The sequence below is a fragment of the Cervus elaphus genome, chromosome 5 (genome assembly GCF_910594005.1).
Source record: "Cervus elaphus chromosome 5, mCerEla1.1, whole genome shotgun sequence".
NCBI lineage: Eukaryota > Metazoa > Chordata > Mammalia > Artiodactyla > Cervidae > Cervus > Cervus elaphus.
Genome location: NC_057819.1, coordinates 125,721,130 through 125,748,695, shown reverse-complemented (window position 1 = coordinate 125,748,695; position 27,566 = coordinate 125,721,130). Strand labels below are relative to the sequence as shown.

The 27,566-nt window shown below is 55.9% G+C and overlaps 1 protein-coding gene and 1 long non-coding RNA gene across 8 annotated transcripts; one reads left to right on the top strand and one right to left on the bottom strand.

The window, feature by feature from the left end:
- Positions 1 to 331: 331 nt before the first annotated feature.
- TMC8 (transmembrane channel like 8) lies at positions 332 to 25,620 on the top strand. Of its 7 annotated transcripts, XR_006341378.1 has the most exons (19): positions 332 to 756; positions 1,379 to 1,648; positions 1,864 to 2,012; positions 2,404 to 2,553; positions 2,852 to 2,937; positions 3,466 to 3,602; positions 3,878 to 4,025; positions 4,406 to 4,576; positions 4,885 to 5,024; positions 6,989 to 7,112; positions 7,446 to 7,543; positions 7,737 to 7,920; positions 8,084 to 8,214; positions 8,305 to 8,463; positions 8,877 to 8,955; positions 14,537 to 14,672; positions 23,117 to 23,379; positions 23,535 to 23,631; positions 25,251 to 25,620. XR_006341378.1 is itself a non-coding variant. In XM_043905387.1 (17 exons), the coding sequence occupies exons 3-17, from the start codon at positions 1,497 to 1,499 to the stop codon at positions 9,828 to 9,830; spliced, it is 2,166 nt and encodes a 721-aa protein (XP_043761322.1). In that variant the 5' UTR covers positions 333 to 591; positions 689 to 756; positions 1,455 to 1,496; the 3' UTR covers positions 9,831 to 10,094. The 7 variants fall into 7 exon arrangements, 6 of the variants coding, with proteins under 6 accessions (XP_043761322.1, XP_043761321.1, XP_043761323.1 ...); XM_043905387.1 differs by lacking the exons at positions 14,537 to 14,672; positions 23,117 to 23,379; positions 23,535 to 23,631; positions 25,251 to 25,620 and adding an exon at positions 9,573 to 10,094 and having other exon boundaries at positions 333 to 591; positions 689 to 756; positions 1,455 to 1,648; XM_043905386.1 differs by lacking the exons at positions 14,537 to 14,672; positions 23,117 to 23,379; positions 23,535 to 23,631; positions 25,251 to 25,620 and adding an exon at positions 9,573 to 10,094 and having other exon boundaries at positions 333 to 591; positions 689 to 756.
- On the bottom strand, positions 13,257 to 15,746 carry LOC122695460. Its single transcript, XR_006341379.1, has 3 exons — positions 15,296 to 15,746; positions 14,526 to 14,738; positions 13,257 to 13,360 (listed from the first exon to the last, which is right to left on the bottom strand). It is a non-coding gene; the product is annotated as an uncharacterized LOC122695460 (long non-coding RNA).
- Positions 25,621 to 27,566: the final 1,946 nt, after the last annotated feature.

Here is a 27,566-nt window from a genome sequence, read left to right as displayed (position 1 = left end):
CTGGAAAACCAGGAAGGGGACCGGGCAGGGAGGCAGAAAAACCACTGGAGCTCATTAGAGATGACAGGGCCCTGAAGGAGGTGAAGAGGGAGAAAAAGCAAGGGCAGGATCGCGGGGCCTCCCACGGCGTCCCAGCAGACAGAAAGCGGCCAAGAGGGCTCTGAAATAAGTCGCTGGGGCGGGACGTGAGTGGAGCCGACTCCTGAGCGCTTCCTATAGGCCAGGCGCCGGGCCGACTCGGTTCAAGTGCCAATGACCGGTGGCGGGATGTTGAGAAATACCGCCAGGGCGGGCAGCTCCAAGTGATGGGACCCACCCACTAAGTTTTTGTACTCTCCCGCCTTGCGAGCCCAGCGCAGCCCGCAGGGGCTCCCGGCGGATAAGGGGCGGGGCTCGCAGCCCGCGGCCCGCAGCCCTGCGGGGTCAGACCCTGGACCCAGACGCCGTGTCGCCAGCCCGGGTGCCCAGTGGGGAGGGGCAGGGCCGGACCCCAGCGCAGCGCCCAGCCGCGGCGCCTCTCACCTGCCCGCCTGCGCCCCGCGCCCCCGCAGGAAGTGCGGGCCTCGGTGCAGAGAGGAGAAACTGCCGGAGGTCGGGGAGAAAAGAGTACGGAAGGGAGAGGCGGCGACCAGAGGGTGGGGAGCTGCGGTTCCTGTCATGTGACCCCCTCCCCTCGACTCTCTCGCAGCCCTGCCCGGCGTGGCGGGAGCCGGTCGGAGGACGGTCTCCTCCCGAGACTTGGTCTCTGGGCCCCAGGTAAGTGAGTGCAGAGCTGGGGGAGGGGGGTGAGGAGGCGGATCGTCAGAGGAATGGGAGAGAGAATTGAGGCCCAGAAGCTGCTGGTGGTTGGCCGGGGGAGGGGTGAGAACCGCAGCTGAGCGCAGAGGGGCCCCTTCCTTCCTCCCTTTCCCACCGCTGGTGCTGTAGCCACGCCCCCCCCCATCTGGGTTCCTTGGGGAACCCTGGCGGACCCAGCCCCGGGAGCTGGACCACAAGCTGGACCACCAGGTAGAAGACAGAGGAGGTCCCAGCAGTTCCAGATTCGAGGTGCTGCTGCAAATGCTGAATCCTAGGAACTGTTGGGGTTCGGGGCCGGAACTATTTCGGTCCCAGTGGGAGAATCAGCACATGGACTTGTCTCTTGCCAAAAGGTGCTGGTGAAGGCCTGTGGCCCCTGGGAGCAGGTTGGAGTAGGGCAGAGCTGGCCTTGTGGCCCCACCGTACTTACCGGTGGCCACATCTGGCCTTGGCTTCCTTTGTGACGTCCCATCTTTCCAAGCCCTTTGGACTGGTTTCTCCCCATTTGACAGATGGGAACACTGAGGCCATATGTTGCTTTGAGATGTTGCTGGACACTGAGCCAGATCCCCTTCAACAGGATTTCTCTTCAGCATTGACCATGCCAGGGCCAAGACTGTGAGGTTCCCTCAACAACCACCCCACATCTCTCCCAGGAAGTGGCGCATTGCTGCCCCAACTTCCACCCCACCGCAGAGATGCAGAGGCAGTGGTCGGTGCAGGCTCCCAGGGAGCCAGAAGCCGAGCCAGGGGGCGAGGAGCTATGGGAGCAGGAGATGGCGCGGCTGTGCCTCTCCCAGCAGCCGGTGCGGGTGCTGCCCTACGCCATGGTGGACAAGCGTTTTATCCGGTGGGTGCCGGCGAACCCTGCGGAACACGGCGGAGGCCGAGCAGTGGGGGTGGGAGTGGGGCTGGGGGTGGGGTGGGGGAATGCACCTGTTCGACGGGGGCGGGGTGGAAGCAGCAGCCCTGGAAACTCTTTGGCCCAGGGTGCTGCTCTGCCTGGCCAGGTGGGCATGCTGGCTGACTCAGGGCACCCCCCTCCCCATCACCACCCCATCCTAGGCAGCTGCGGGAGCCCGAGGGGGTGAAGACCTCCTGCTGGCAGCAATGGCGTCGCAGGCGGCAGACTGCGGGCTGGCGACTGGGGGAGGCGGTTCGGCGGCTGACCCGGGGCTGTGGGCTCTGGGAGGGGGCTCTCTACGAGATCGGCGGTATGACCTGAACCCCAATCCCCACCTCCCTCCTCCCCTCTCTGGAGTCTCAGCGTCTGGTTTAGAAACCAGAAGAGAGCATCACCCCCCTTTGCCGTTGCACCGTTTCCCCCCACCAGTCACCCCCCAATCACGTGGCTTTGAGGTCACACACCCGCCTCTGCCCCAAGAGCCAGCCCCCCAAAACGTTGATGGACGATGGCGCGCCCTCGTGGCTGTTAGAGGTACTGCTAGGCAAGCCTCCGGAACTGGCCATCGAACTGAGATCCTGGGGAGGCTAGTCACTCACACCCCTCCCTGCTGGGTTGGTCAGCCCTAACCCCGCAGCCCTAGGATGACCAGTCGGGCTCACGGCTAGGCCCCTCCTGACTCCCCTGCTGTCCCCCCGCAGGCCTCTTTGGCACTGGAATCCAGTCCTATTTCACCTTCCTTCGCTTCCTGCTGCTACTTAACCTGCTGACCCTGCTTCTGACCAGCAGCTTCGTCCTGCTGCCCCTGGTCTGGCTCCGGCCCCCTGACCCAGGACCAGCTCTGAACTTCAGTGAGTGCCCGGCCCATGGAGAGAACAGTTCCCCTGAGCCCACCTGAACCCTGGGGGCTGGTCCAGCATTCACGTGCTGGGACAGCCCCAACCCTCTGTGTCCCAGCCCTGGGCATCAACCTGCTTGGGTCCAGCCCTGAGACTCTCCCTGACCTTACCGTTTGCATGACAGCCTCTTGACATGCCCTCAGGACCCTGCTCAGGCCTTCTGGGATTGGGGGCTATGGAGTAGGAGGGGCAGAGCCTCCCCTATGCCTTGGGGACCCTCCCCTATGGGACCCCTCTCTCTTCTTGACAGCTCTCCAGTGTCCTGGTAGTGGCCACCTACCCCAGACCGGTGTTTCCAAGTTCAACAATCTACTCTGGAATGTTTTTACCGGCAGGGTGAGTGAATCTGTCCTGGCCAAGGAGCAGGGAGGCTGGAGGACCTGGGGATATGGCCTCAGGAGACCCCAGTCTAAGATGACCACCATCCCTCCAAGGGCATGTTGGCTTATAGGGGGACAGCCCTTCATAGACAGGCTGTCTGGGTCAGCAGCGGAGTCACGAGAGAGGCTGAGGCCACTGTGCACCTCCAGGCCCATGCATGTGCCCATAGCCCTCAGAGCCCACGTGGGGTGGGAGTACAAAGGACAAGAAGCGAAAAGTGTCCAGGCTTCTGGGATAGGCACCACCCTACCCTCATCCCTGGAAGCCACCGAGTGGCTCCTGTGTGGGCTGCCATGTTCCAGTTCTGGCTTTTTCTTCCAAGCTGTGTGTCCTTGGGCAAGTTGCCTAACCCCTCTGGGCCTCTGTGAAATGAGGATACTCTTATTCTCTGCCCGATGGAGTTATTGTGAGGGTTAATGTGTTAATAGCAAGAAAACACTCAGCACACAGCCTGGCTCCGTTATCGTTGTCTGACATCTGCAGGCCTTCAACAACACGTATCTCTTTTACGGAGCATACCGGGCGGGGCCCGAGAGCAGCTCAACATACAGCATCCGCCTGGCCTACCTCCTGAGCCCACTGGCCTGCCTGGTCCTCTGCTTCTGTGGGATTCTGCGGCGGTGAGAGCAGAGCCCCTTTTCCAGGGGGTCTCCCCTGATCATTCCTCCTCAGTGTGGTACCCCCAAGCTGGTGGGGAGTCCCCGCAGACAGACTTCAGGCCCAGAACTCTGCATTGCCAGCTGCAGACCTCAGGGGCAGAGCCACCACTCCTGTATCCCCACCCCACTCCCCAGTCAGGCCAAGGTCCAAGCCTGCCCCTGGGGCTGCCCGGGGCTTCCCACCCCAGATCAGGGCTGAGCCCAGGCTGAGCCCTGCCCGCCACTGCCCCCTCCAGGATGGTGAAGGGGCTGCCACAGAAGATGTTCCTGGGCCAGGACTACCGGTCGCCTCTCAGTGCCAAGGTCTTCTCGTCCTGGGACTTCTGCATCCGGGGGCAGGAGGCCGCCACCATCAAGAGGCATGAGATCAGCAATGAATTCAAGGTGTGCGTGAGGACGTGCATGAATGTGAGATGTGAGTGTAAGTGTGAATGAGTGTGAGAGCACGTGGGACTGTGGGTATGAGTGTGTGGCTTGCGTGTGGGAGTGTGAGAGTGTGTGCACACAAGATTCTACAGCTTGGGGGAGGTGCTTCAGCTTGGGGTGGGGTGCTGGGCCATGTTGGGGTGGGAGCATTCACCTGTATGGTGCTGGGGTGGAGGGCTCTGGATGAAACCAGCCTGTCCCCACCCCGTCGTCACCCCAACTTTGCCTAGGGCTTGCAGCCTGTCTCCCCACACACACCAACCTGGGGCTGTTTGCTGGCCCCGCCCCCCCTTCCACCTGGGTCAGCCCTAACCCGCCCCTGCCCTGCCCCCCAACAGATGGAGCTGGAGGAGGGGCGTCACTTACTGCTGCTGCAGCAGCAGACCCGAGCTCAGAGGGCCTGCCACCTGCTTACCTACCTTCGGGTCAACGTCCTCATCGGGCTCCTGGTGGTTGGAGCCATCAGCGCCATCTTCTGGGCCACCAAGTACTCGCAGGACAACAAGGAGGTGCCAGGCAACTGACATGCATTTATTTCATCCCGGCCAGTTCTGGGGGAGGGGATGGGTCAGTCCCACTTTGCAGAAGGAGAAACTCAGACTCCGAGAGATTAAAGCCATTTGCCCAAGGTCAGGACCGAGTCAGACCGGCTCTGCCTGTGGCTGCTCCCCCACTGCCATGCTGTCACTGGGAATAGTCCGCGGGCTCCCGGATGCCTGCCCTGCCTCAGAGCAACACTTGAAGGGGTCGTAGGGGATGGGCGAGCTGCTGGGGGCCCTCCAGCCCACGGCACCCCCTTACCTGCTTCTCCCCACAGGAGTCCTTGTTTCTGCTGCTCCAGTACCTGCCCCCTGGGGTCATCGCCCTGGTCAACTTTCTGGGTCCCCTGCTGTTCGTTTTCCTGGTCCAGCTGGAGAACTACCCTCCCAACACTGAGGTCAACCTCACCCTTATCTGGTGAGTGCCACCTGTCTTGATTATCGCCTGGCACTGGGGCCCCAAGCAAGGGAAGGCAGGCAGCCGCCCTCACACACAGTCTTGGGGGCCCCCAACTAAGGTTCTTCAATCCCCACCATCCAAAGCAAGCCAGTGACTGTTTTTTCAGGGACACAGGGTACCACAGTCACCCCCCTAGGAACACAGCTCCCTCCCATGTGCCCTGAGGGTTTATAACCCTCACCTTGATAACCCTCATGTGACCTGTGAAGTTAAGACCATCCTCGTCACCACTGGATAGATGAGGAAACTGAGGTTTGAAAGGGTCAAGTGTCTCAGTCAAGGGAATCTCCCCATACCTGCTGAGTGGAGGTTCACACTCAAGCCCCCCTCCACCCCCAAGCCCTGCTCTGTCTCCCCTCTCAGGACTCGGGTCCTGCCTTGGACCCAGCCACAGGCCCCCTAGTCCCCCAACTCCAGCTCAGGTTCTCTGCTACCCACCCCTCATCGGCAGGGCCTGCTTTTCCTCGGCCTTCCCTGGCACAGAAGCTGTCCACAGCCCATTCCGAGTCCCTCCAAGGTAGATGTGTTTGGTTTGAAACTTTATTATTGGAACAGGTAATAACACGTATGCATGGGTAATCAGTTCAGTTCAGTTCAGTCGCTCAGTCGTGTCCACCTCTTTGCGACCCCATGGACGGCAGCACGCCAGGCTTCCCTGTCCATCACCAACTTCCAGAGCTTATTCAAACTCATGTCCATTGAGTCAGTGATGCCATCCAACCATCTCATCCTCTGTCATCCCCTTCTCCTCCTGCCTTTCCCAGCATCAGGGTCTTTTCAAATGAGTCAGTTCTTCGCATCAGGTGGCCAAAGTATTGGAGCTTCAGCATCAGTCCTTCCAATGAATATTCAGGACTGATTTCCTTTAGGATGGACTGGTTAGATCTCCTTGCAGTCCAAGGGACTCTCAAGAGTCTTCTCCAATACCACAGTTGAAAAGCATCAATTCTTTGGTGCTCAGCTTTCTTTATAGTCCAACTCTCACATTCATACATGACTATGGAAAAAACTACAGCTTTGACTACACATAGCACGTTCAATTCAAAATGCTCAAAGGATGAAAGATAAAAATAAGCCCCTATCCACCCTTGCCTTCCTCAACAGAAGAACCACTGTTTCCACCAGCCTCTTGCCATGCATCAGCATTCAAAGTCCACACTTTGTGAGACTTCCCCGGTGGTCCAGTGGTTAAGACTCCCTGCTTCCAAAGCAGGTTCAGTCACAGAGTGCAGACAAAAAGTAAAAAAAGAAAGTCCACACTTGTATGTAACATGCAGTGGTGGTTTGGGGTTGGGCCACCTTACCTGTGTGGTCCAGTTATATATTATTCAGGAGCATGCACGCACATGTTTGTGGTATATGGACAGTGTAAGTAGTATTCTTAGTCGCGTCCAACTCTTTGCGACCTCATGGACTATAGCCTGCGAGTCTCCTCTGTTTGTAGGATTCTCCGGGCAAGAATACTGGAGTGGCTTTCCATTTACTTCTCCAGGGGATCTTCCCGACCCAGGGATTGAACCCGTGTCTCCTGCATTGCAGGCAGATTATTTTCCCACTAAGCCACCTGGGAATAGGCCTTAGAAGAATGATCTCACCTGCATTAATGATGTAAAGGCCCGTATGTGCCTCCTGTGACTCTCCAAACTGGGTGTTGTGGGAAGGATGGCTGAGACCATGCACTCTTTCCCATGCTGATCTAAACGGAACCATTCTCCTGGGAGTTGTCTGCAGAACACACTTTGGGAAACATTGCCACAGATGGAGCAGGTTGGAAGGAAGCTGGGCCCTGGGTTTAGAGGGGGCCGGTTCCAGGAAAAAACTTGAGGTTGTGCAGATGTCAGCCACACCTGTGTCCTGGGTGGCTGTGCCCTGTACCTGGGCTCCTCCCCTGACACAGTCTCCGCCCCCACCCCAATCCCCAGGTGCGTGGTGCTCAAGCTGGCCAGCCTGGGAATGTTCTCCTTCTCACTGGGCCAGACTGTGCTGTGCATCGGAAGAAACAAGACCAGCTGTGAGTCCTACGGCTACAACGCCTGTGACTACCAGGTGGCTGGTGGCTCCATCCGGGCCTCTCCCTTTGTCCTCTGCAGAGCCCCACCTCTCTGATCTCCTTGCCCCTCTCTGGTCTCACCTCTGTGAGAGGCTGTGGGCAGAGCGGTGCACTCGGCAGTCACCTCCAGTGAGTGCAATTCGCATCACACTGCCCTGTGCAGAGGAGGCAGCTCCGGCTGGTGGCTCGTCTTATTCTCCAGGCCTGGATTTTAACTTAGCCAATCATATCAGACTCCAGGCGCGGCTCCTATACTTTGGGGTCCCCCCATCGGGTGGGTGAGGGGTGGTTGGGGACCAAGGGTAGTGACGTATGCACCCTCTGACCAGTGCTGGGAGAACTCCGTGGGGGAGGAGCTATACAAACTCAGCATCTTCAACTTTCTTCTCACGGTGGCCTTCGCCTTCCTTGTCAGCCTGCCTAGGAGGTGAGCCACGTGGGGACACCACGGGGGCGGTGTGGGCCTGTCTGGGGGGCTGGCCAGTGGCCACGGCCAAGGCTGTGAGCAGTTCTACACTCGTGTGTCCCGTGTGACTGCGTGTGTGTAACAGTCCAGGGCCCAGAGCACTGAGGTCCACACACTCCTGGGGTGGTGGGGACCTGTTCCCTCCCTCCCCCAGGATGTTGGTGGAGCGGTTCTCAGGCCGGTTCTGGGTTTGGCTGGACCGAGAGGAGTTCCTGGTGCCCAAGAACGTGCTGGACATCGTGGAGGGGCAGACGGTCACCTGGATGGGCCTCTTCTACTGCCCCCTGCTGCCCCTACTCAACAGCGTCTTCATCTTCCTCACCTTCTACATCAAGAAGGTGAGGGCCCGGGGGCCTGGAGGGTGCAGGGGTGCACCTGCGTGGGCGCCTTCAGTGCCACCGGCTGGGCAGCCTTCACGTCCTTCGGCTGCCCAGCCAGTCACTTCCGGTCTGCAGACTGCGCTGACGACACCCCGCTGTGTCCTTGTTCCCCTCCCCCCAGTACACCCTGCTGAGGAACTCCAGGGCGTCCCCTCGGCGATTCCGCGCCTCCAGCTCCATCTTCTTCTTCCAACTGGTGCTCCTCCTGGGCCTGCTCCTGGCCGCCACACCCCTGGGCTATGTGGTCAGCAGGTGAGCGGAGCAGACGGCCCGAGGGGGCCGGGCCGGCGGCTCCTCGCCCGGGCACTGATCCTGGCCCTCCTCTGACCGTCTCTCTCCCAGCATCCGCTCCTCCTGGGACTGTGGCCTCTTCGCCAACTACTCGGCCCCCTGGCAGGTGGTCCCTGAGCTGGTGGCCCTCTGGCTCCCACTCTCCAGCCAGCGCATCCTCCACTACCTGGGCTCCCACGCTTTCAGCTTCCCGCTCCTCATCCTGCTCAGGTGCCTTTCAGGGCAGCGGGGGGTCGAGGGAACGGGCACCTGGGAGGGGAGGATCCTTTCGTCCAGGGAACCCCAGACAGTCTCAGGGGATCCAGGAACCAGACAAGGAGAGCCAGGGATGGAGAGGGGCCAGGAGGTTCCCCGGCGCCCCTGGGCAAGCCTCCTCACATCCTCACCTGTAAAAGCCCCTGAAGTGACCACTGGGACAGTAGGGGGCCTGGCGCGGACGCGCTGTGAGCCTGCCGTCCGGAGGCGAGGGGCTGAGCGACCCCGCGGGAGGAAGGAGATGAGAGAGAAAGCCGTGTCTGGGATCCTGGAAGAGAGAGGAGCCCCGGGGGGTGTTTTCTAAGAGACTGAGGCAGGGAAGGAGGAAGTCGGGGGCTGACTGACTTTGCCTCCCCTTCTCTCCAAAGCCTTGCCCTGACCGTGTGCGTCTCCCAGTCCCAGGCCAGTGCCAGAGCCATCCGGAGACTGCGGAAGCAGTTGGTGTGGGTAAGTGTCCGCAGGACTGGGGAGGGGCCACAGGGACTGCTGGCGAGCCCCTTTTGGGGCCGCGGGCCGCCGATAAAAGCGGGGAAGATGGAGGGAGGGAACCGGGGCCTAAGGTTTGGCCTCATGCCAGGAGGAGCCAGGAGACAGGAATGTGGCTTTAGGCCTGGAGACCCGGTTTTGGTTTTTGTTTTTGTTTTTGTTTTTGTTTTTGGAGACCCGGTTTAATAGGAGTGTAGGTTTGGCCTGAGGTCGGGAAGGCGGGACTATGGTGGGGGCGTGGTCTCAGGCCGGGGCCGGATCTGGTGGGCGTGGCTTTAAGATAGGACAGTGTCTGGCGGGCGTGGTCTTGAGAAGGGGTGTTATTTGAGGGGCGTGGTCTTGAGGGCGTGGTCTCTACCGTACGTGGGCGGGCAGGGGCGGGACCTGGACGGGGCGGAGTCTAGGGCGGGAGATTAGTGGGGCGAGGCCGCAGCGGGGCGGGGAAGCGGGGCGAGCTCCGGTTGGGGCGGGGCCTCAGAGCGGCTACAGCGAGCTCGGCTGCATCTTCCCCCGCCCGCCTGCGGGTGAAAGGAGGTGCTGCTCCTAACCGGCCTGCTCGCCCCCTGCCTCCGCCTCAGCAAGTCCAGGAGAAGTGGCACCTGGTGGATGACCTGTCGCGGCTGCTGTCAGAGCCGGGCTCCGGCGAGTCTCTGGGGCCTGAGTCCCCTGTGTCCCGAGGATCGCGCCCGAGATCCTTCTGCCCCGGATTTCCGTGCCCGGGCTCCCCGGGACCCAGGCCCCGCAGGCCAGGACCCTCCCTTGAAGATCCCGCCGGGTTGCGCGGTGTTTCGGTCCCCGCCCATAGATTCCGCTTCCCCAGCGGTTCGGAGCTGTAGCACCGACTCCCTCCACCACCACCGCTGAGAACTTTGCCTAGCGCCGACGTGCAGCCCCCCACCTCCTGCCCCCTCGCCCCACGCTCCTGATCCCTGATTTCCTCTCAGTGGACCCTCCAGCAAGGTACCGCAAGGTGGGGCGCATACACCCAGGGGCAGCAGGAAGAAAATATGGGAACTTGTATTTATATTTTTATCTCTGTTCTTTAAAGTTTTCTAGTTTTGTTAAAGTTTTATAATATACATAATATATTAGCATAGCGACCCATGAATGTGCTTTATAAATACGCATTCATTGGGGGTGCTCAGGAGTTGTTTACTGTGCAGAGTACCCTTGTAAAAGTTCGGAGACCTTGGTCTGTCAGGGAAAGGCCTGGCCTCAGTGAAAGCAAATCTGCAGATGGGGCTTGCCAGGCTCTGACTGCAGGCACCCCCACAGCCTCCTGTAATTCCTCCTTCACGTGTGAGGCCATTAAGACCCACAGACATTATGAGTCCGCAAGGGGCAGAACTCAGAGCTGATCTGCACCCTGAGACGCAGAGTGTGGGCCCCAGGGAGGCAGAGGAGCCCCCTGCCTAGCCCCCTGCAGGGCCGTGTCCAAGATTCCCAAGCCTCCGGTGCCGAGGTTGCAGAGGTTCTCAATCCGTGGTTCCCAGGCTCAGAGAACATCTGAGAAGCCTATCAGATGCTGGCTGTATGCCAGCAATTCTGATGCGATTGATCCAGGTGCAGCCAGCAGCCCAGCATCGGGACTTTCTCAAGTGTCCAGGTGACTCCCAACAGCAGCCAGGGGATGAGAACTGCTGGCCTAAAGAGCCCTCAGGAGGGAGGGTCAGGAGAAACCACAGAACGTGCTTGACCAAACCAGCCTCTACTTCCAGCAGCAGGGGCCCGGTGCCTGGCTGGATTCTCAGCCTGGACATGGCGTCCGGGCGGCTCTGGCCTGGCGCCCTCAGTCCAGAGGCTTCATGTGGTCACTGGAGGCTTGGCTGTTACAGCTCCTTCTGTCGCTGTCCCTCTCTCTCACCCAGTGTCACATGACCCATCCATCTGTCAACAAGTGCCGGGCCCTGTTCTGGGGCTGGTGATGAGACTGCAGGAGACACAGCGAGCCGTGTGCTCAGTTTGGGGAGGGCGGCCAGCCTGGCCGCAAAGAAAGTGACGCACATCATTAACTAGCAGCTTAGGGTCAGCGTGTGGTCCCCACCGAGCAGCACCAACAGCACCTGGGAACTTGTTAGAAAAGCCTATTCCCAGGCCCGGCCCCACCTTCTCGAATGGAGCGGAGCCCAGCCCTGTGGTTTACGGAGTCCTGGGGGGTGGGGAGGTGATGCTGATGGGCACTAAGTGGGAGAACATCAAGGTTGCCTGGAAACCTCACAGTCCTTCTCATCACCTACATGTGCCTTCAGAGAACCAGCCAAGTGCATCACCGGATGTGAGGGGGATGAGCTTTGGGACTTGGAGGAACTCAAACTCTGAGCCTCAGTTTGCTTAGCCAAAACCTGGGGATGATGCCACTCTTCTCCGTGTGGTTGCTTGTATAGCATCCTGATGGGTGTCCTGCCCTTCCTGGAAGAGCAGTTGAGGTCCTATTACAACATGGTCATTGGCCTAAAGGAAATGGGAGAGACAGGAAGTGGCCCTGTGACCGTGCCCACCCTGCAGGGCAACCTGGGGCTCAGCGGGGAGCCAGCAGGAGGGTTTTGTGGAATCAGGGGCCTTGGAGGAGAGAGGACTCAGACGGGAGATGAGGCAGAGGAGCAGGCTGAGCCAAGGTGTGGAGATGGGCCAGACAGGGCTTGGCTGCACAGACTGGGAATCTGAGACCTCTACACTGGGCTGTGGGGCCCATGAGGACCATCAGAGTGTAACCAGCATGCCCGAGGCTGGGCTTGGAGAGTCGGGGGGGGGCAGGTAACGACTTTGAGCCTCTCTGCCAGTAGCAAACAAGACACACGTGGGCAGGGAGAGGCCGTGGCGTTACTGCAGTAGGTGAAGCCAGGGTGTCTCCAGGCAAGACAAGATCTGTACTGGCAAGAGCCCAGTACAGATGCAGGAAGGTGGAAACCCCAGCACCTCCACCTTGGGGGGGCCCCACACTCTCCCTGCCCAGCCTTGAAAGGGCTCCCAGCCACACCAGCCAAGGCAGCCCAGCACAGACTCCCACTCAGGGGACCCTCCAAGGAATGGGACTCAAGGCAAACAAGAGATGCTGGTAAGGCCGTCTTTTATAGGGGAGACGCCCTCAGTGGGCAGAAATCACAAACTGTCAGTCCCATGGATGACAGGAGAGCTCTGAGGACACCCCAACTCCGCTCCATCTAGGCGACCTGGGCTCACCTGGGGCACCTGTTCAGTGCTGTGACACCTGCAGCCTGTGGCGAAGAGATGCAGAACAGCCTCGGCCCCCACCTGAGGGGCACACAGGTGATGGCTGGAGAGGGGTACCCGGGGCGGGGCAAGAAAGGCCTGAGGGAAGTGTCCTTTGAGGCTACCCGCTGCTCTCTGCCCTGGCTCCTCAAATACACCGATGAAAGAGGGAAGCTTTTCATGAGAGGCCTCAGCGCAAATCCGATGCCTTGAGCACAACGTAGAGGAAAAACCTCCAGCTTCTGAACCTTTAGGCAACAGCCTGCCCGCAGCGAAGGAGACCCTTCTGTCTGGAATCCTCAACTCCTTCCCCCACCCATCTCATCAGAATTAGAACAGACTTTCTGGGAGGGAATTTCACTGGGAAACTAAGAGAATATTAGCTCTTGCTCCCCAAATGCAGAGAGGTAGATGGGTCCCCAGGGTGTGTCCCCAGGGGTACAACTCAGGATTCTGGGTGGCGATTCCTGCCCACTGGGGACAAGGGACCACCAAGGTGACTGATAAAGCTAGTCCCCAGGGGAGCTCCAGGACACTGTCCAGGTTCTAGTTCCCAACCCCCAACCCCCCACCCCACCCACATCCTTCCTGCTGCTGGCAGGTGGGCTGGGTCATCCCGCCAGACCAGCTTCCTGACACACCCAGACCTCAGGGACCCAGCAGCTGCTCTCAAGCCACGCCCAGGGGCCCAGGAGCCCAGACAAGGGTAGCTGGCCTTTCTTAGGTCAGGTGTCCCTTCTGGGTCTGTGCTGGGGGTGCGCGTGTCATAGACCTGTGAGGTTCTGGGTAAGAGAAAAGCCTGCAAGGAAAGCGAATGGTTCGCTGGGGTTGGGACCCTGTCCTCGAGGAAGGCATCTGTGTACGGATCAAAGAGCCACATTCCGTGAGAGCAGAAGAAAAATGCATGCAACTACATCAGTGTATAACAGGGAGTGTTTCAGTAAAGTCACTTCATTCATTACAAAAAAGGCCTTGTTGGGGAGGTGCCCGTCCTCCCTGGGGATGCTGGTGCCACTGCAGGATTGGCTGGGTGCTGGCCCCCACCTCACCTGTTCCCTCTCGTCTCTCTGCCCTGAGGCCCCAGCCTTGACGGGTCCAGTCCTTCAAAAGGACCCTCATGATTCCATCAGGCTTCCCAGGTGGCTCAAGAATCTGCCTGCCAACGCAAGAGCCACAGGAGACGCAGGTTCAATCCCTGGGTTGGGAAGATCCCCTGGAGAAGGAAATGGCAACCCACTCCAGTACTGTTGCCTGGAGAATCCCACGGACAGAGCAGCCTGGCAGGCACGACTGAGCACACGAAGCACACAGCATGATTATATCCGGCCCCCTCGCTGTTCTGGGATAGTCCCCTCATCCCCAAATCAGCAGGCTAGCAAGTGCCATGCCCCTGGCCAGCTACCAGAACGCACTCCAGGGTTAGGATGTGGGCATCTTCTTCCCCAGGGTCCTGCTGCTCAGCAGTGGTGGCAACCGTGAGCCCTGGATTGGTTCTGAGCCCCTCCTAATCCCCTGGGGGTGTGGGAAGCATTGATGTTCTGGGCCCAGCCCCAGGGTGCTGTGGTCTCCAGGTTATCTCCCCGCTGCAGGCATGCACCCACCCAGGGAGCACCCAGGGGCTCTGGGTAGAGGGCTTCGATCAAGGCAACTCTTGCTTGCTGGGTGGAGGGCAGTTTGTCAGAGGCCTGAGGCTCCTGCTGCTGCTCTCTTTGGCTGCCCTAGGTGAGCTGCTCAGGGACATCGTGGGAAGGGGCTGCTGCCAAGGCCTTGAGGTGGCAGGCTCAAGGTCCAGGGGTCTAGGGAGCACAGAAGATATGGGGCCCAAAGGCCCAGACCCCGGAAGCACAAGACAGAGAGGGGAGGATTTTGGCTTGAGTCGCAGACCAGCCCCTTATTGCATGCATATTGGTTTAGTCACTAAGTTGTGTCTGACTCTTGCAACCCCATGGACCGCAGCCTGCCAGGCTCCTCTGTCCATGGGATTCTCCAGGCAAGAATACTGGAGTGGGTAGCCATTTCCTTCTTCAGGGGATCTTCCTGATCCAGGGATCAAACCCAGGTCTCCTTCATTGCAGGCAGAGTCTTTACTGACTGAGTCAGTGGGGAAGCCCCTATTGCATGCATTACTGCTTTGCCATTCTGGGCTCACTGTTTATACTCATCTGCAAAATGGGCTCATGAGACAAAATGTTCTGGGCTTCAAAGAGCTTCTGTGAGCGAAGATGCTTGTGAGGTCCTGGTCCTCCCTCTGGGCTCAGGACGAGGCTCTCTGGGTGGGCTCTGGCCGTCTCTACTCCCTGGGTCCTCCTGACCACGCTCACCTCTCTTACAGCCACCAGCAGCTCCTCACAGGAGAGAGGAGAGTCGGCCAGCACACTGCGGGGAGGAGTACCCCCAGCTGGGGACCCTGGCGTCAGGCCCCCGCCGGTGGTAGAGACCTTGGCTGGCAGGGTGAGAGGTTGTTGCTGGTGAGTGGCGTCTGCTGCCAGACATCTGGACAGTTCTGGAACCCCAGCCTCCAGCCCTGCAGGGCCCTGGAGGGTCGGAGAAGAGACGGCTCAGCAGGAGGGGGTGGGCAGGGACAGCAGAGCATGGTGGGCACAGTGATATGGACCCAGGAAGTGCTTGGCTTCCCCTTGGGCTGGGGGGGCATTACCAGTGGAGGGGGGCAGAGGGCATGTCCCCCGGGGGCATATCCAATCACTCTGCCCCAGTGACTGATCTGTAGAGGGAGTCCTGGGTGGGGGTGACCCCAGGGCAGGCCAGGGGCGTTCCACTGGGCGCCTCGGCCCAGGAGGAGGGCAGTGAGAGAATGAGGAAGTCTGGGCTCCCCCCACCACACCCCCGCCCTGAGGTCCAGCCAAGGGGAAGCTGCCCGACTCTCAGAGGCAGCAGGAGGGTGTCAGCGCCCCCACCACCCCACTCCCCACAAAGCTGCCCGGTGGTACAGAGCCAGGGAGAGAAGATGCTCCTGGTACCACCCCCGCCCGTCCGCTTTCCCCCTCCACCTTTCTGCTCCCCCTCCCTTCTCCTGCCCTCTCCCATGCCCCCTTCTGTCCCTGTGACCCTTAAGGTCAAGGGGATCAGTCACCTGCTCCTCTCCATGTCTCCAAGCGGGGGCAGGGGCTGCCCCTCCTCTGGTGTCGACGGGACCGTACCTTCTCCCTTCTCAGGGCTGTGGCCTCAGCCGCCTCGATTCCACTGAAGGGTGGGTCTCACTTGAATGCAGCAGAGGCTGAACTGTCATTTCCTCATTTGCTTTAAAAACAAACACATCATGGTGTTTCCGATAAAAAGAGAACAACTCTCAGCCCAGGCCTCTGGGCCTCCGGGAAGTACCTGGGTAGACCCAGTCCACCCCGCTCCAGCCCCTGACTTCTGCTCAGACTCTAGGCCACAAGCCCTGCTAACTGAACTCCTAAGGGACCGACTGACAGATCATTCATTCAATCATTCAACAGCTACAGGTTGAGCACCTTTTGGTGCCAGGTGCTACTCGAGGCCCCAGAATGGATATACAAGGTGGGGAAACAAAACAGAGATCCCTTAAAAAAAAAAAAAAGAAACAGAGATCCTTGCCCTCAAGTAGCTTACATTCTAGTGGGGCTGGGGGGCAGATGATAATAAAAACAAGCACATTTGGGACTTCCCTGGCAGTCCAGTGGTTAAGACTCCACGCTTCCACTGCAGGGGGCACGGGTTGGATCCCTGGTCAGGGAACTAAGATCCCACACACCTCTGGAGGTGCAGCTCCCTCCCCACGAAAGCACATTCTGCAGCGCACTAGAATGTGGTGGGTCCCAGGGGAACAGCAAGCAGGAAAGAGGGGAAGGGAGGGTGTGGTGGGGGCGGGGAGGGAGGGTACCATCTACTAGGAAGTCACCTCAGAGAAGGGGACACACAGGACGCAAAGGAGGTGGTGGAGCAGTATGTGTCCAGACAAGGGCCTGCGTGGCCAGAGCCCAGAAAGCAGGAGGAGGGGCGGGGAGGCAGTGCAGGGGTTGTGTTCAGCAGGGGCATGGCGTTGTGGGCAGAGCATTGGGAGGATGTGCAGCAGGAGGCTCGACCTGATTTGCTCTTCAGAGGGTCGTTTCGGCTGCTGTGTTGAGAAGAGATGGGATGGGGACCAAGGGTAGAATCCTAGGGAGTCATTAGACTGGTCCCAGGATCCAGAGGAGAGACTGGGTGGTAGCCAGGAGGCCTGACCAAGTTGTCAAGATGTATTCTGGTGGTCAGGCCAACCGCCGTTGCTGATGGAGGGAGCAGGTGGGAAAGCGGGAGCTCTGGAAGATGACTTCCGGGTTTTCGGTCTGAGCAACAGGAAGATTGGCGAAGTCAAGGGCAGCCTTACAACTACTGATTACTATCAGTAGGAGCAAGAGGTTGGGCCTGAAACATTGGATGTTAAGGAATGGAAGAGCCACGATTTTGGGAAGATTCTCTGTCTATTTGAATTCCCCAGGAATCATGGCAAGTGCAGTATGGAGTGTAGCAGGAGCCAGGTGCAAGAGTCTTCAAGGGACGGTGGGCATTTCTAGGTCATTGTAACTCAGAGGGACAGGGTACAGTATCTGAAGACAGGAAGTTCAAGGCTGTCCCTCCCCTCTCCACTCCTAAAACCCACTTCAAAATCCTCAGGGTGAGGCTCTAGACCATTCACAAGCATCACTTGGAAGGGGGCTGCTCTAAGGAAGCACCGTGCAGAAAATGATTCTCTCCTGGTTCTAGAGGCAGAAGTCTGAAGCCTTGCTCGTCGGGGCTGTGGTAGTCCTTGGCCTTCCCTGGCTTGCGACAGCATCACTCCAAATTCTGTCTCTGTCTTTACAAGACCTGTGTGTATGTGTCTTTGTCTCTTCTCTTGTGTGTGTGTGTGTGTTAGCTGCTCAGGCATGCCTGACTCTTTGCAACTGCATGGATTGTAGCCCGCCAGGCTCCTCAGTCCATGGAATTCTCCAGGCAAGAATACTGGAGTGGGTTGCCATTCCCTTCTCCAGGGGATCTTCCCCACCCAGGGATCGAACCCAGGTCTCCTGCATTGCAGGTGGCTCTTTACCGCCCGAGCCACCAGGGGCTTCCCTTCTCTTGTAAGGGCCCACCCTAAACTGGAGTCCATTTCTAAGGACCCCATTTCCAATAAGGTCCCATTCCAAGTAAGGCTTAAATGCATCTTTTTTGGAGGACTGAGTTCAACCTTCAGCAGGTACCTGCCTATTCAAAATCAGATCCCTGGGCCCCAGCTCAGATCTATTGAATTGGGTCTCCAGGGTTGAGACTTCAATCTCCAAGCATCTGGGTAATCACAGAAACAAGCAGGGGTGATCTCCAAGGCCTCTGAGCCTAGCTGGGCAGTAGCCCCACTGCCTTGGCCTAGGCACAGCCCTGAGAGTGTCCTTCTTTCTTTAGCAACCGTGGGAGGCTCTGCAAAGCCACTCGATCAGCCCCACCCTGGCCAGGCTCAACTTCCGGTCCCAGTCCTGAGGGTATCCTTGTCACTGATCAAATTCTGAGTGTGTCTGAGTGATCAAATTCAGATGTTCAGACATCTGACAAATTCAGATGGACAGAGACACAGACACATCAGACACAGTTGATGAATTTTTAATTAAATGATAGATCACTCGTTATCTGTGGGGGTGGGCTCGATGCATACACTAAATAATCAAAAGGGAAGAACGCAAGCCTTATCAGAATAAAAAGTGAATGCTCTGCCCTGTAGGAAATGAAAATAGAAAGTGGCTCCTGTCTCTGAACTTATGTAAATCAGGCTTCTATTAATGGCCACTGGAATGGAAATGAAGCTGGGCCAGCTTTTTCTTTCCACTTTTGTCAAGTCAAGGGCATTTCCTCACAATGAAGGGGGCGAAAAATATTATCACCCTTAAGTCTGGTCCCACATTTCCCCAGGGAGGAAGATTCTGGCCCCAAGAGCGTCTTTGGGCAGAGAGCCGTTGGCAGTTTGACCCCAGAGTCACATTGATGAAATTGTTGGTAGCAGTCTGTAAACTGGTGCCCCAGAGAGTAGATTAAACTCTAGATAGTGCTTTACTTAACTTTTTCTTTGCACAAAAGAGTGTTTGAAAAAAAGCATGGAAAAAAATCGAGGGTTCTCATGAAGTTTAGAAAGAGGCTCAGATGGGAAAAAATTTGTGATGACTGAGCAACCCTGGGCAAGGGGAGAATCCTGATTCAGCAAGCCTGCTGCTGGTGGTCTAGACATTTCCCAGCATTGACACTATTGCCATTGGGGCCGGGTAGTTTTTTAATAGGGGCTGCCCTGTGCATTGGAGAAGGCAATGGCACCCCACTCCAGTACTCTTGCCTGGAAAATCCCATGGACGGAGGAGCCTGATAGGCTGCAGTCCATGGGGTTGCTAAGAGTCGGACACGACTGAGCGACTTCACTTTCATTTTTCACTTTCATGCATTGGAGAAGGAAATGGCAACCCACTCCAGTGTTCTTGCCTGGAGAATCCCAGGGATGGGGGAGCCTGGTGGGCTGCCGTCTACGGGGTCGCACAGAGTCGGACAAGACTGAAGCGACTTAGCAGCAGTAGCCCTGTGCAATGTAGTGTGTTTAGTAACTTCCCTGGCCTCTCCCCAACTCGATGCCAGGAGCACCCTACCCCTCATTGGTGACAACCAAAACTGTCCTCAGACACAAAAATGTCCTTGGAGGTAGGATCACCCCAGATTGAGAACCACTGGTGGAGAAAGAAATATGCTTAATGGTCAGAAACTTTAGGATCCCTAGAAAATGTCTCTGAAGAACATCATATTCTAGTTTCTTCCAATTTTCTGCTCAGTGAGTAGTTTTCTGATCACAGCACTTCCAGAGCCAACGTTCCTGGCAGGACAAAGATGATGTATGAAGTATATGATATTTGGATTTCATACACCCATCTCTACCCCCCGCACAAGCACCCCCTCCACACTCTCCTCGAAAAATCTGGTAGGCACCCCCTATGCATCATTCAGCCCTCTCTCCCAAGCCCCCACTCAGAAGGCATCTTTGTTTAATCCTGATCACTGTCAGAGAATTCACTATGGGCAAGCCCAGGCCAAAAGGAGGATCTTAGAGATGCTTGGATTTTGTGCTCAGTCATGTCCGACTCTTTGCGACCCCATGGACTGTAGTCCGCCAGGCTCAGCTGTCCATGGGGACTATTCAGGCAAGATTACTGGAGTGGGTTGCCATGCCCTCCTTCAGAGGATCTTCCCAGACCCAGGGATTGAACACAGGTCTCCCGCATTGCAGGCGGATTCTTTTACTGTCTGAGCCAGCAGGGAGGCCCTGCATTGGGTCTCAGTTACAGCATGTGGGATCTAGTTCCCTGACCAGGGATCGAACCCAGGCCCCCTCCATTGGGAGCCCAGAGTCAGCAACTGGACCACCCGGGAAGTCCCAAGATGCTTGCTACATCAAAATCAAATTCAGGATCTACCTACAAAACAGAAAAGGGACTTGCAAGCAGAGAGGCTGTGTGGATGGATGAATGCCTGCTGCGAGGGGCTGCAGAGTGGGTTTTGGTCCTGGATCCAGGGAGGAGAGTTCTCTGGGTGCTATGAGCGTCTGCTCTTCCTGTGTTTCTGAAGTCCTTGCCTTTCCTAAAGTGGCCTGTTTCTCTAGTTCCGTCCCTCCTCTCTGAGTTTAGGATCCCTGCACCATAGCATCTCTTGTGGTCTGGATCATACCCACCTGCCTCCTGCCTTCTGACTGCCCCTTTGAATAAAATGTTGACCTTCTGGTGGCAGGAGCCTGGCCACCACCCCCACAGCCCGTGTCCCCAGAGTCGGTGTGGTGGTATCCAGTTATTTTCGCAGTAAACATCTTTGTCTTAGGCATCATCACCACATACCTAATTAACTAGTTGGCCAGAAGGCAATTTTGCCACATGAATATAAAAAGTAAATAAAAGAGGGACATTTAAAAGGACACAATGAACCATGAAAAATGAACTGAAAAAATAAAGACTTTGTTATGAAATAGAAAATATTTTAATATATTTAAAATATATGTAGGAACTTCCCTGGTGGTCCAGTGGTTAAGACTCTGCACTTCTAATGTAGGGGGCAAGGATTCGATCCCTGGTTAGGGAACTGAGATCCCACATGCCATGTGGCTCAGCAAAAAAATTTTTTTTAATGTGTGTAGATTCATAGCCATGCAGCATAAATAAGTGATTTTATTTTGGGTGTTGTATCTAAGCACTTGTCTTCCAAGTCTTTCATTCATAATATTGTATCCTCCCCCCTCCACACTATCCATTGATTGATCTCATTCAGCATCACACTTTTTCTTGTTTACTAAAATTTTTTCACTCATTAACAGAGGTATCAGTTTCCAAACACTAGGATGCTGTTCATAACACAGCTTGTCCTGTGCCGGGGAGAACTTTTACTGTTGTGTACTCTTGGCACATTGTCACATGTCTGTGGATAGACGTTCCAAAGTTCTACAGGAAATGGGGGTTTAATTCTGTGCTTTCAAATCACCAAAGGATTTGCAAACTGATATGTTATCGTTTTCTAGTATAATATGCCATCTGGCTTTATCCTCTCATTTCAAACTTTCAGTTTTATCACTGCATTTTCTATCAAGTCAATATTACATAACTGTTATCACCCATTACTTTAAGACCATCACATTTATACTTGTCACTGTATAGTCACACGGGCTAAGATTTATGTAATATAAACACGGGAGTCTTGTATCAATAGAGAAATGAAACCCGGTTGTCAACCAGTTACTTTATCTTTTATGGCAGAATTGCCTTATGGCCAATTAGTTATGAAATGAAAATGTTTGTAGTGGAAGTGCCTGCGGCAAAGATGTGTATGATGGAGATGTTTACCATGAAGGTACCAGAGTAGGTCTGTCTGGATGAAGAAACCTCTGATCTCTGATCTCAGAAGGTGGACAGGTCCTCGACATCTCCAGGCCACTGCCAAGGATCAGGCCTGAATGCTGGGCCGGCTCGTCAGGTGCCTGGTCCACCTTGTACCTCATTTGTCCCCATCCTGGGAGGAAATCCCCAGCTTCAGGGTGTCCTCAGGAACACCAGAACCACACGACTCACGTTTCACCACTGTGTCGCAGATGCAAGGAGCAGATGCCACACTTCAGCGTGCAACCCGAGAGCAACTGCTTTGTTCAGCCAGCAGATAGTAACTTTCTGGTCTCCTGCCTTGGGCCAGGGAGGCACTGCTTCGCAGGACTGGCAGAGCACCTGGACCCTGCAACAGCGGACAAAACTGTTGGCTCTAGAAGTTGAATCCGGTGTCAGCTCTCCCAACATGTGTTCCAGATTTCTCCACGTGTCCTATTCATGTCCTCATTTCAATTAATTTCTGTAGTAATGTTATGAGCAGAAAGAGTCTAAACCCAACGGGTGGACTTTATCTCCAGCAGTTTCTTTTTTCTTTAAAAAATTGAGGTGAAATTCACATAACACAAAGTTAACCATTTTAAAGTGATAATTCAGTAGCGTTTAGTCCATTTCCATTTCCCAAAAGGAAACCCCATACCCCTCAAGCAGTCACTCCTCATTGCCCCTCACCTGGCCCCTATTAACCACTCATTAGCTTTCTGACTCTGGGGATTTTTTATTTTATTATTTATAATAATAATAATTATTATTATTATTGTTATTTTTTGCCACACTGTGTGGCACGCAGGATCTTAGTTCCCTGACCAGGGATAGAACCTATGCCCCCTGCAGTGGAAGCACAGAGTCCTAAGCACTAAACCAGCAGGAAATTCTCTGGGGATTTTTTAAGTTTTGGCTATTTCACATGAATGGAATCATACAATATGCAGCCTCTTGGGTCTTACTTACTTCACTCAGTATAATGTTTTTAAGAGTCATAGTGTATTAATAGCAGGTGTCACTGCTTCATTCCTTTTTATGGCTGAATACTATTTCATCTTATAGATGGATCACATTTTGTTTATTCATCATCCATTGATGGATATATGGTCTGTTTCCACTTTTGGCTGTCGTGAACAGCGCTGCTGTGAACATGTGTGTACAAGTATCTGTTAGCGTCCTTATTTTCAATTGTTTTGATATATATCTTGGAGTAGAATTGCTGGGACATATGGTAATTGGAGAAGGGAATGGCTACCCACTCCAGTATTCTTGCCTGGAGAATCCCCACGGGTAGAGAAGCCTGGCAGGCTACAGTCCATGGGGTCGCAAAGAGTCGGACACGACTGAGTGACTTTCACTTCACTTCAAGGTAATTCTTTAATTTTTTTGAGGAATTGCCAAACCAGCATTTTCTTGATAAACATTGGTTTCCTTCTTCCTCTTTGGACTGTCTCACTTCCCAGAAGTCGTATTGAAGAGACCTCCTAAATTTTACTCATTGTTAACCTGAAATTCAAAATTAACTGAGTGTCCTGCATTTTTAGTAGCTAAATCTGGCAATCCAGAATATATTACATGAGAATAAAATCAAATATGAAATTGTATGGTATACACTGCAAGTAGGGTAGAAGCTCAGATACAAGGTGGAGGGAGTAATCCAGACGGCAGCCTGAAAGAGATAGTAATCAGGCGGGCCTCTAGGCTGATTGTTGTTGTTTAGTCACTAAATCGTGTCTTTGCGATCCCGTGGACTGTAGCCCACCAGGCTCCTCTGTCCATGAGATTTTCCCGGCAAGAATACTAGAGTGGAATTTCCTTCAACTGGTATTGCCATTTCCTTCTCCAGGGAATTTTGCTGACCCAGGGATCAAACTCCCTGCTTGGATCTCCTGCTTGGCAGGCGGATTCTTTACCACTGAGCCACCTGGGAAGCTCTTCTAGGCTCATTAGGCATTATGTAATGAGGCGTTTTGCTAGGGAGAGGGTGTTAAAGTCTCCCGACCTCACCTGTGCTCCTGCCCTCTCCCTCCCCGCCCTGCCAGAGCCGGTGCCCCAGCTGTAGGCTGACTGCACCCTGCCGGACAGCAGGCCAGGCCTCAGGGCAGAGGTGTTCTGCGGGCATCCTCGGGCAGCCCACCTACAGACTGGTCAGAAGGGACGGGCTCACCCACATGCTGCAGATTCCGAACCCAGGGGGAGTCTGCCAACTTCTCCTTCCCACCAAAGCAGACGTCGGACTAGTTCTGGTGCCAGGCTGAAAGTGACATCGATGTCCAGCACAGTCCCTTGACACTGGTACTCCCAGGTAAGAGGGCCCTGTGGTTTCTAGAAGGGCACCTGCCACTTCTGGTAGGTCAGTGGGAGGTGCCAAGAGCAGGGAAGGGTGCCCTGATGCAGCCATGCCTACCCTGGCCCGGCCTAAACACGGGTCCAGCCCAGCTGCCCCCGCCTCCTTCACAGGAGAGCTGCACCAGGAGGCCACCTTCGTGCTGGTTGGTACCCTCATCTCCATCATAGCCTTCTTTTCTTGGAAGCTGATCTGGACCAAGCAAACCAGGTAGGAAACGGGTGCTGGATGTGGGGGAGGAGTGAGCTGCTGGTGGCCTGAGGGGACCCACTGGGGCCCTGGCTGGGCAGAGCTGGTGGGGGTTGGCAGGGCAGGGCTGCCGCTATGATCGGGCAGGACCCTCTGGGGCCTTCCTGGGACAGACCCCTCTCCCATCTCTACTCTGCTGTAGCTCCTCTCTGAAGTACCCACATAACAGACATAGGAAACCCACATAAGTTACCCACATAACCCACATCTCAGACATAGGGATTTCTCAGGTGCTAAAACCCACCACCAAATGGAAGCAATTAATTACTTGATGACCATGGGCTCGTAACCCTGGCACCTTCTGGTGCCCAAGGATTGATAATGCTAACCTGTGACACCAACCTGTTCCCTCAGCCTCACCAATCAGAGAACTGATCACATACCCTCCTGAGATGTTCTTCCTTCCCCTGGCCCATAATGTTTTGCTGGAACTCTTCGAGGAGTTCCTGGTTTGAGGCGGGGTCGGGGCTGGAGGTGGGGGGCATGAGCCCCCCTCCTCCCTTCTCCTTGCATGGCCCTGCAATAAACCTTTCTTTGCTCCAAACTCCGACATTTTGGTTTCTTTGGCCTCGCGGTGTGTTGGGCAGAGGTAACACCATCAGGGCAACGAAAGGGCCATATTGCTTAGGCATGACTTGCAAAAGCTTACTAAGGGCCCAGCGTGTGTCAAGTGCCCATGAAGCGCATTGGCAGCTTTATCTGACCCTGATCCTGCTCTAGCCACCTTCCTGTGGGGTCTACTGACTCTGGTGGGGGCACTCTCCCATGTTGCCAACCATCTGAGGAGGATGAGGCCACCCAGGACCAGGGTGGGCCAGGGGCTTCTACCCTCCATGGGAACCCTGTCCATCTTTCCAGCTGGTGACTGGAGACAGGGGCTGGATTTCCTGGGGTCCCCTCTCCAAGGCCATGACTTCACTGACTTGTAAAGTTGTTGCAGGAAGGGGGACCCCTTCCAAGGCCCGAGGGTGGGCTCTTGTCTAACACTTGGAAATAAACTGTCCAAGGAGACACGTGCTGACAAAGCAAGAGACTTTGTTGGGAAGGGGCGTCCGGGCAGAGAGCAGCAGGACGAGGGAACCCAGGAGGACTGCTCTGCCGCCGGGCTCACAGTCTCGGGTTTTATAGGGATGGGGTTTGTTTCTGGGTTGTGGCTGGCTAATCTCTCTGACTTAGAGTCCTTCCTGGTGGCATGTGGGTCACTCAGCCAAGATGGACACCAGCGAGAAGGATGCTGGGAGGTTGGTAGGACATATGGATCATCTCCTTTCTCCTTTCGACCTTTCCTGAATTCTTTGGGTCGGCGGTGACTTGTTAGTTCGGCATTCCTTACCAGGACTCCTGTTGTAAGAAAACTCACGTAAATGACCTTTGTGCTGCCCAACTCCGGGGGCTGCAGGTCTGTGCGCTCCACCTGCCTGGCGTCTGGCAGTGGTCAGCTCTGCCTCCTGAACTTGTCACCTCCCGTGGTTACTAAGACACTGCTGTCCCTCCTCCCCACTCCTGTGTCAGTGAGCCTGTCACCCTAGAATCACACCCCTGCCCCTCCGTCGAACAGAAACCAACTACTCTTATCTAAGTTTCAGGAGGAAGCGGCAAAGAAAAAAAAGAACCAGTTAACACTAACAAGACCCAAGATGGCAGAGGATTAGACTTCCAATGGATCTAGAGCTTATTATACACTCTATACATTAACTAGAAGACATACCCACCCGCGCTAGGATGGTTGACAATCACCATGACGATAACTGGAAAAGCCCCCACAAGGACTGAAAAGGAGAGCTGCACCAGTTTCAGGTCCAAACCACACCCCTGTTCTTGGATAAAATGTTCCTCTTGCTCTTCCAAACCCTCCCTTTTACTCCAACCCTCCTATATATTTAGTGTCTCCATCTGAATTGGCTTGAATTGATTTACAAACTAGGTTCCCACTTCAGTCTTTGGCCATTGAATAAAGCTGGTGCTGTTCCAGTCACAGCATTGGTTTTGTTAGTGTCTGTGCAAACCTAATCAGAAAAAGAAGCTTCCTGACTGAGATCAGGGGGTCTCAGCCCGGGCTAGGACCCCCAGTGCTGACCTAGTCGACCAATTTGGTAATACCCAGCCAGCGTCTTCAGCTTTCTCCAGAAGTCTGTCCTTGAAACTCTCCTTGTCTTACCTCCAAGTTTCCTCTTCCCAAATCTGTGCTTTACAGACGCCAGGCTCATGGGTGGGCCATGTTGGCTCTCTGAGCCTGTTTCCCCTTTTATAACGTGGGGTGTAGAGACCAGCGGCCAGTGCTTACTTTCCAGGTGATTCAGTGCCCCCTTTATTTAGTGGGGTGACTAAGCCTCCTGCCCCTCCTCCTGCCCACAGCACTGATGCACTTGGCACCAATAAAATTCCTGGAGGCCTTGGGAAGGGGGTGGCTGGGAGGTGTGCTAGCCTCACCTGGAGGCTCACCCCTTTGTCATCAAGGCTGGGACCAGAAGACAGCCCCCAGGAGAGAGAGCCCTGGGCCTTGTTCCCTGTGGAAGGACCCTCCATTTGAAGAAATGAAAAGAAGAAAAGAATGACGGAAAAGCCCACCAGCCTGGATCTTGCAGCCCTGGGGTTCCTCATCAAACATACATGGTGATAGTTTGAGGGTTTTAGGATGGGATGTGGGTGGTGGCAGGGGAGGGGAGGTTGTAGGAGAAGGGGGCTCCGTGAGCCCATGCCTCAGCTGCTTGTCACCCTCCATCCAGGTCTGGGAAGAGGGTGGGGTGTTAAGTGAAGGCTCAGAGGCACCAGCCCACTCAGGGCCACTGCCTCCCCCCGGCCCCGCTCCCTGGAGTGGCGCCCATCTCCCGGTGGTGTCTGGCCCCACCTCCCACCCGTCTGTCCAGCTCACCTGGACGACTCCGGGCCCCACGTGGCCAGCACCCCCTCATTAAGCCTTACCTGCAACCAGGATGGCTGGAACTCCTCCCTGCCCAGTCAGCCTGAGGCCCCTGGAGAACTACCCCCCACCCCCCAAACTCAACCCCCGCTCCCCACCCACTCACCAGACACGCACAGTCATTCCAGTTTGGACTCTCTGAGCCATTTCCGGAAAGAACTGGATTAAACTCTGCCCCCTGCCTGTCACCCTGGGAACTTCCTTTCTGTCCACACACCAGCTTGGAGCCTGGAAGTCGGCCCTCACAAAGCCCTCCCTTCAAGGCCTCCAGGCTGGGCTGGGTCCGGGAAGAATTGGGAGCGGCCCGTGATGTTGGAGAAGACTCTTGAGAGTCCTTTGGACTGCAAGGAGATCCAACGAGTCCATCCTAAAGGAAATCAGTCCTGAATATTCATTGGAAGGACTGCTGTTGAAGCTGAAACTCCAGTACTTGGGCCAAGTGATGCGAAGAACTGACTCATTTGAAAAGACCCTGATGCTGGGAAAGATTGAAGGCAGGAGGAGAAGTGGACGACAGAGGATGAGATGGCTGGATGGCATCACTGACTCAATGGACATGAGTTTGAGTAAACTCCGGGAGTTGGTGATGGACAGGGAGGCCTGGCGTGCTGCAGTCCGTGGGGCCGCAAAGAGTCGGACATGACTGAGCAACTGAACTGAACTGTGGCCTCACCCCATCGCAGGTTTAGCTCCAAAGAGGAGGAAAGAGTGACAGGCCAGGCGGGGAGGGGTCCAGGCTGTGGCCCCGGGGCTGGGGTAGAACAGGGGAGAAGAAAGGGGGTGCATAGGAGCCTGGGTCGTGGACAGGTGGGACCCAGACGGGCGTCTAGCGGAGCTTCCTGGAGGAGGAGGCGGGGATGCAAGGGCAAAGAGTGGCTGGAGCAGAGGGGCGAGCCCTCCTTGCGACCCTCTCTTCCCGGGGACTCTCTGAACCCTTTCCAGCAGCGCTGCGGGCCAGCATCGCAGAGGGACGAGA

Excerpts from the sequence above, each read along its gene's own strand:
- TMC8 (XM_043905387.1), top strand. The coding sequence starts at position 1,497 with ATGCAGAGGCAGTGGTCGGTGCAGGCTCCCAGGGAGCCAGAAGCCGAG. Across the intron at positions 4,026-4,405 it reads AGATCAGCAATGAATTCAAG|ATGGAGCTGGAGGAGGGGCG; the intron begins GTGTGCGTGAGG and ends GCCCCCCAACAG. Across the intron at positions 4,577-4,884 it reads ACTCGCAGGACAACAAGGAG|GAGTCCTTGTTTCTGCTGCT; the intron begins GTGCCAGGCAAC and ends TTCTCCCCACAG.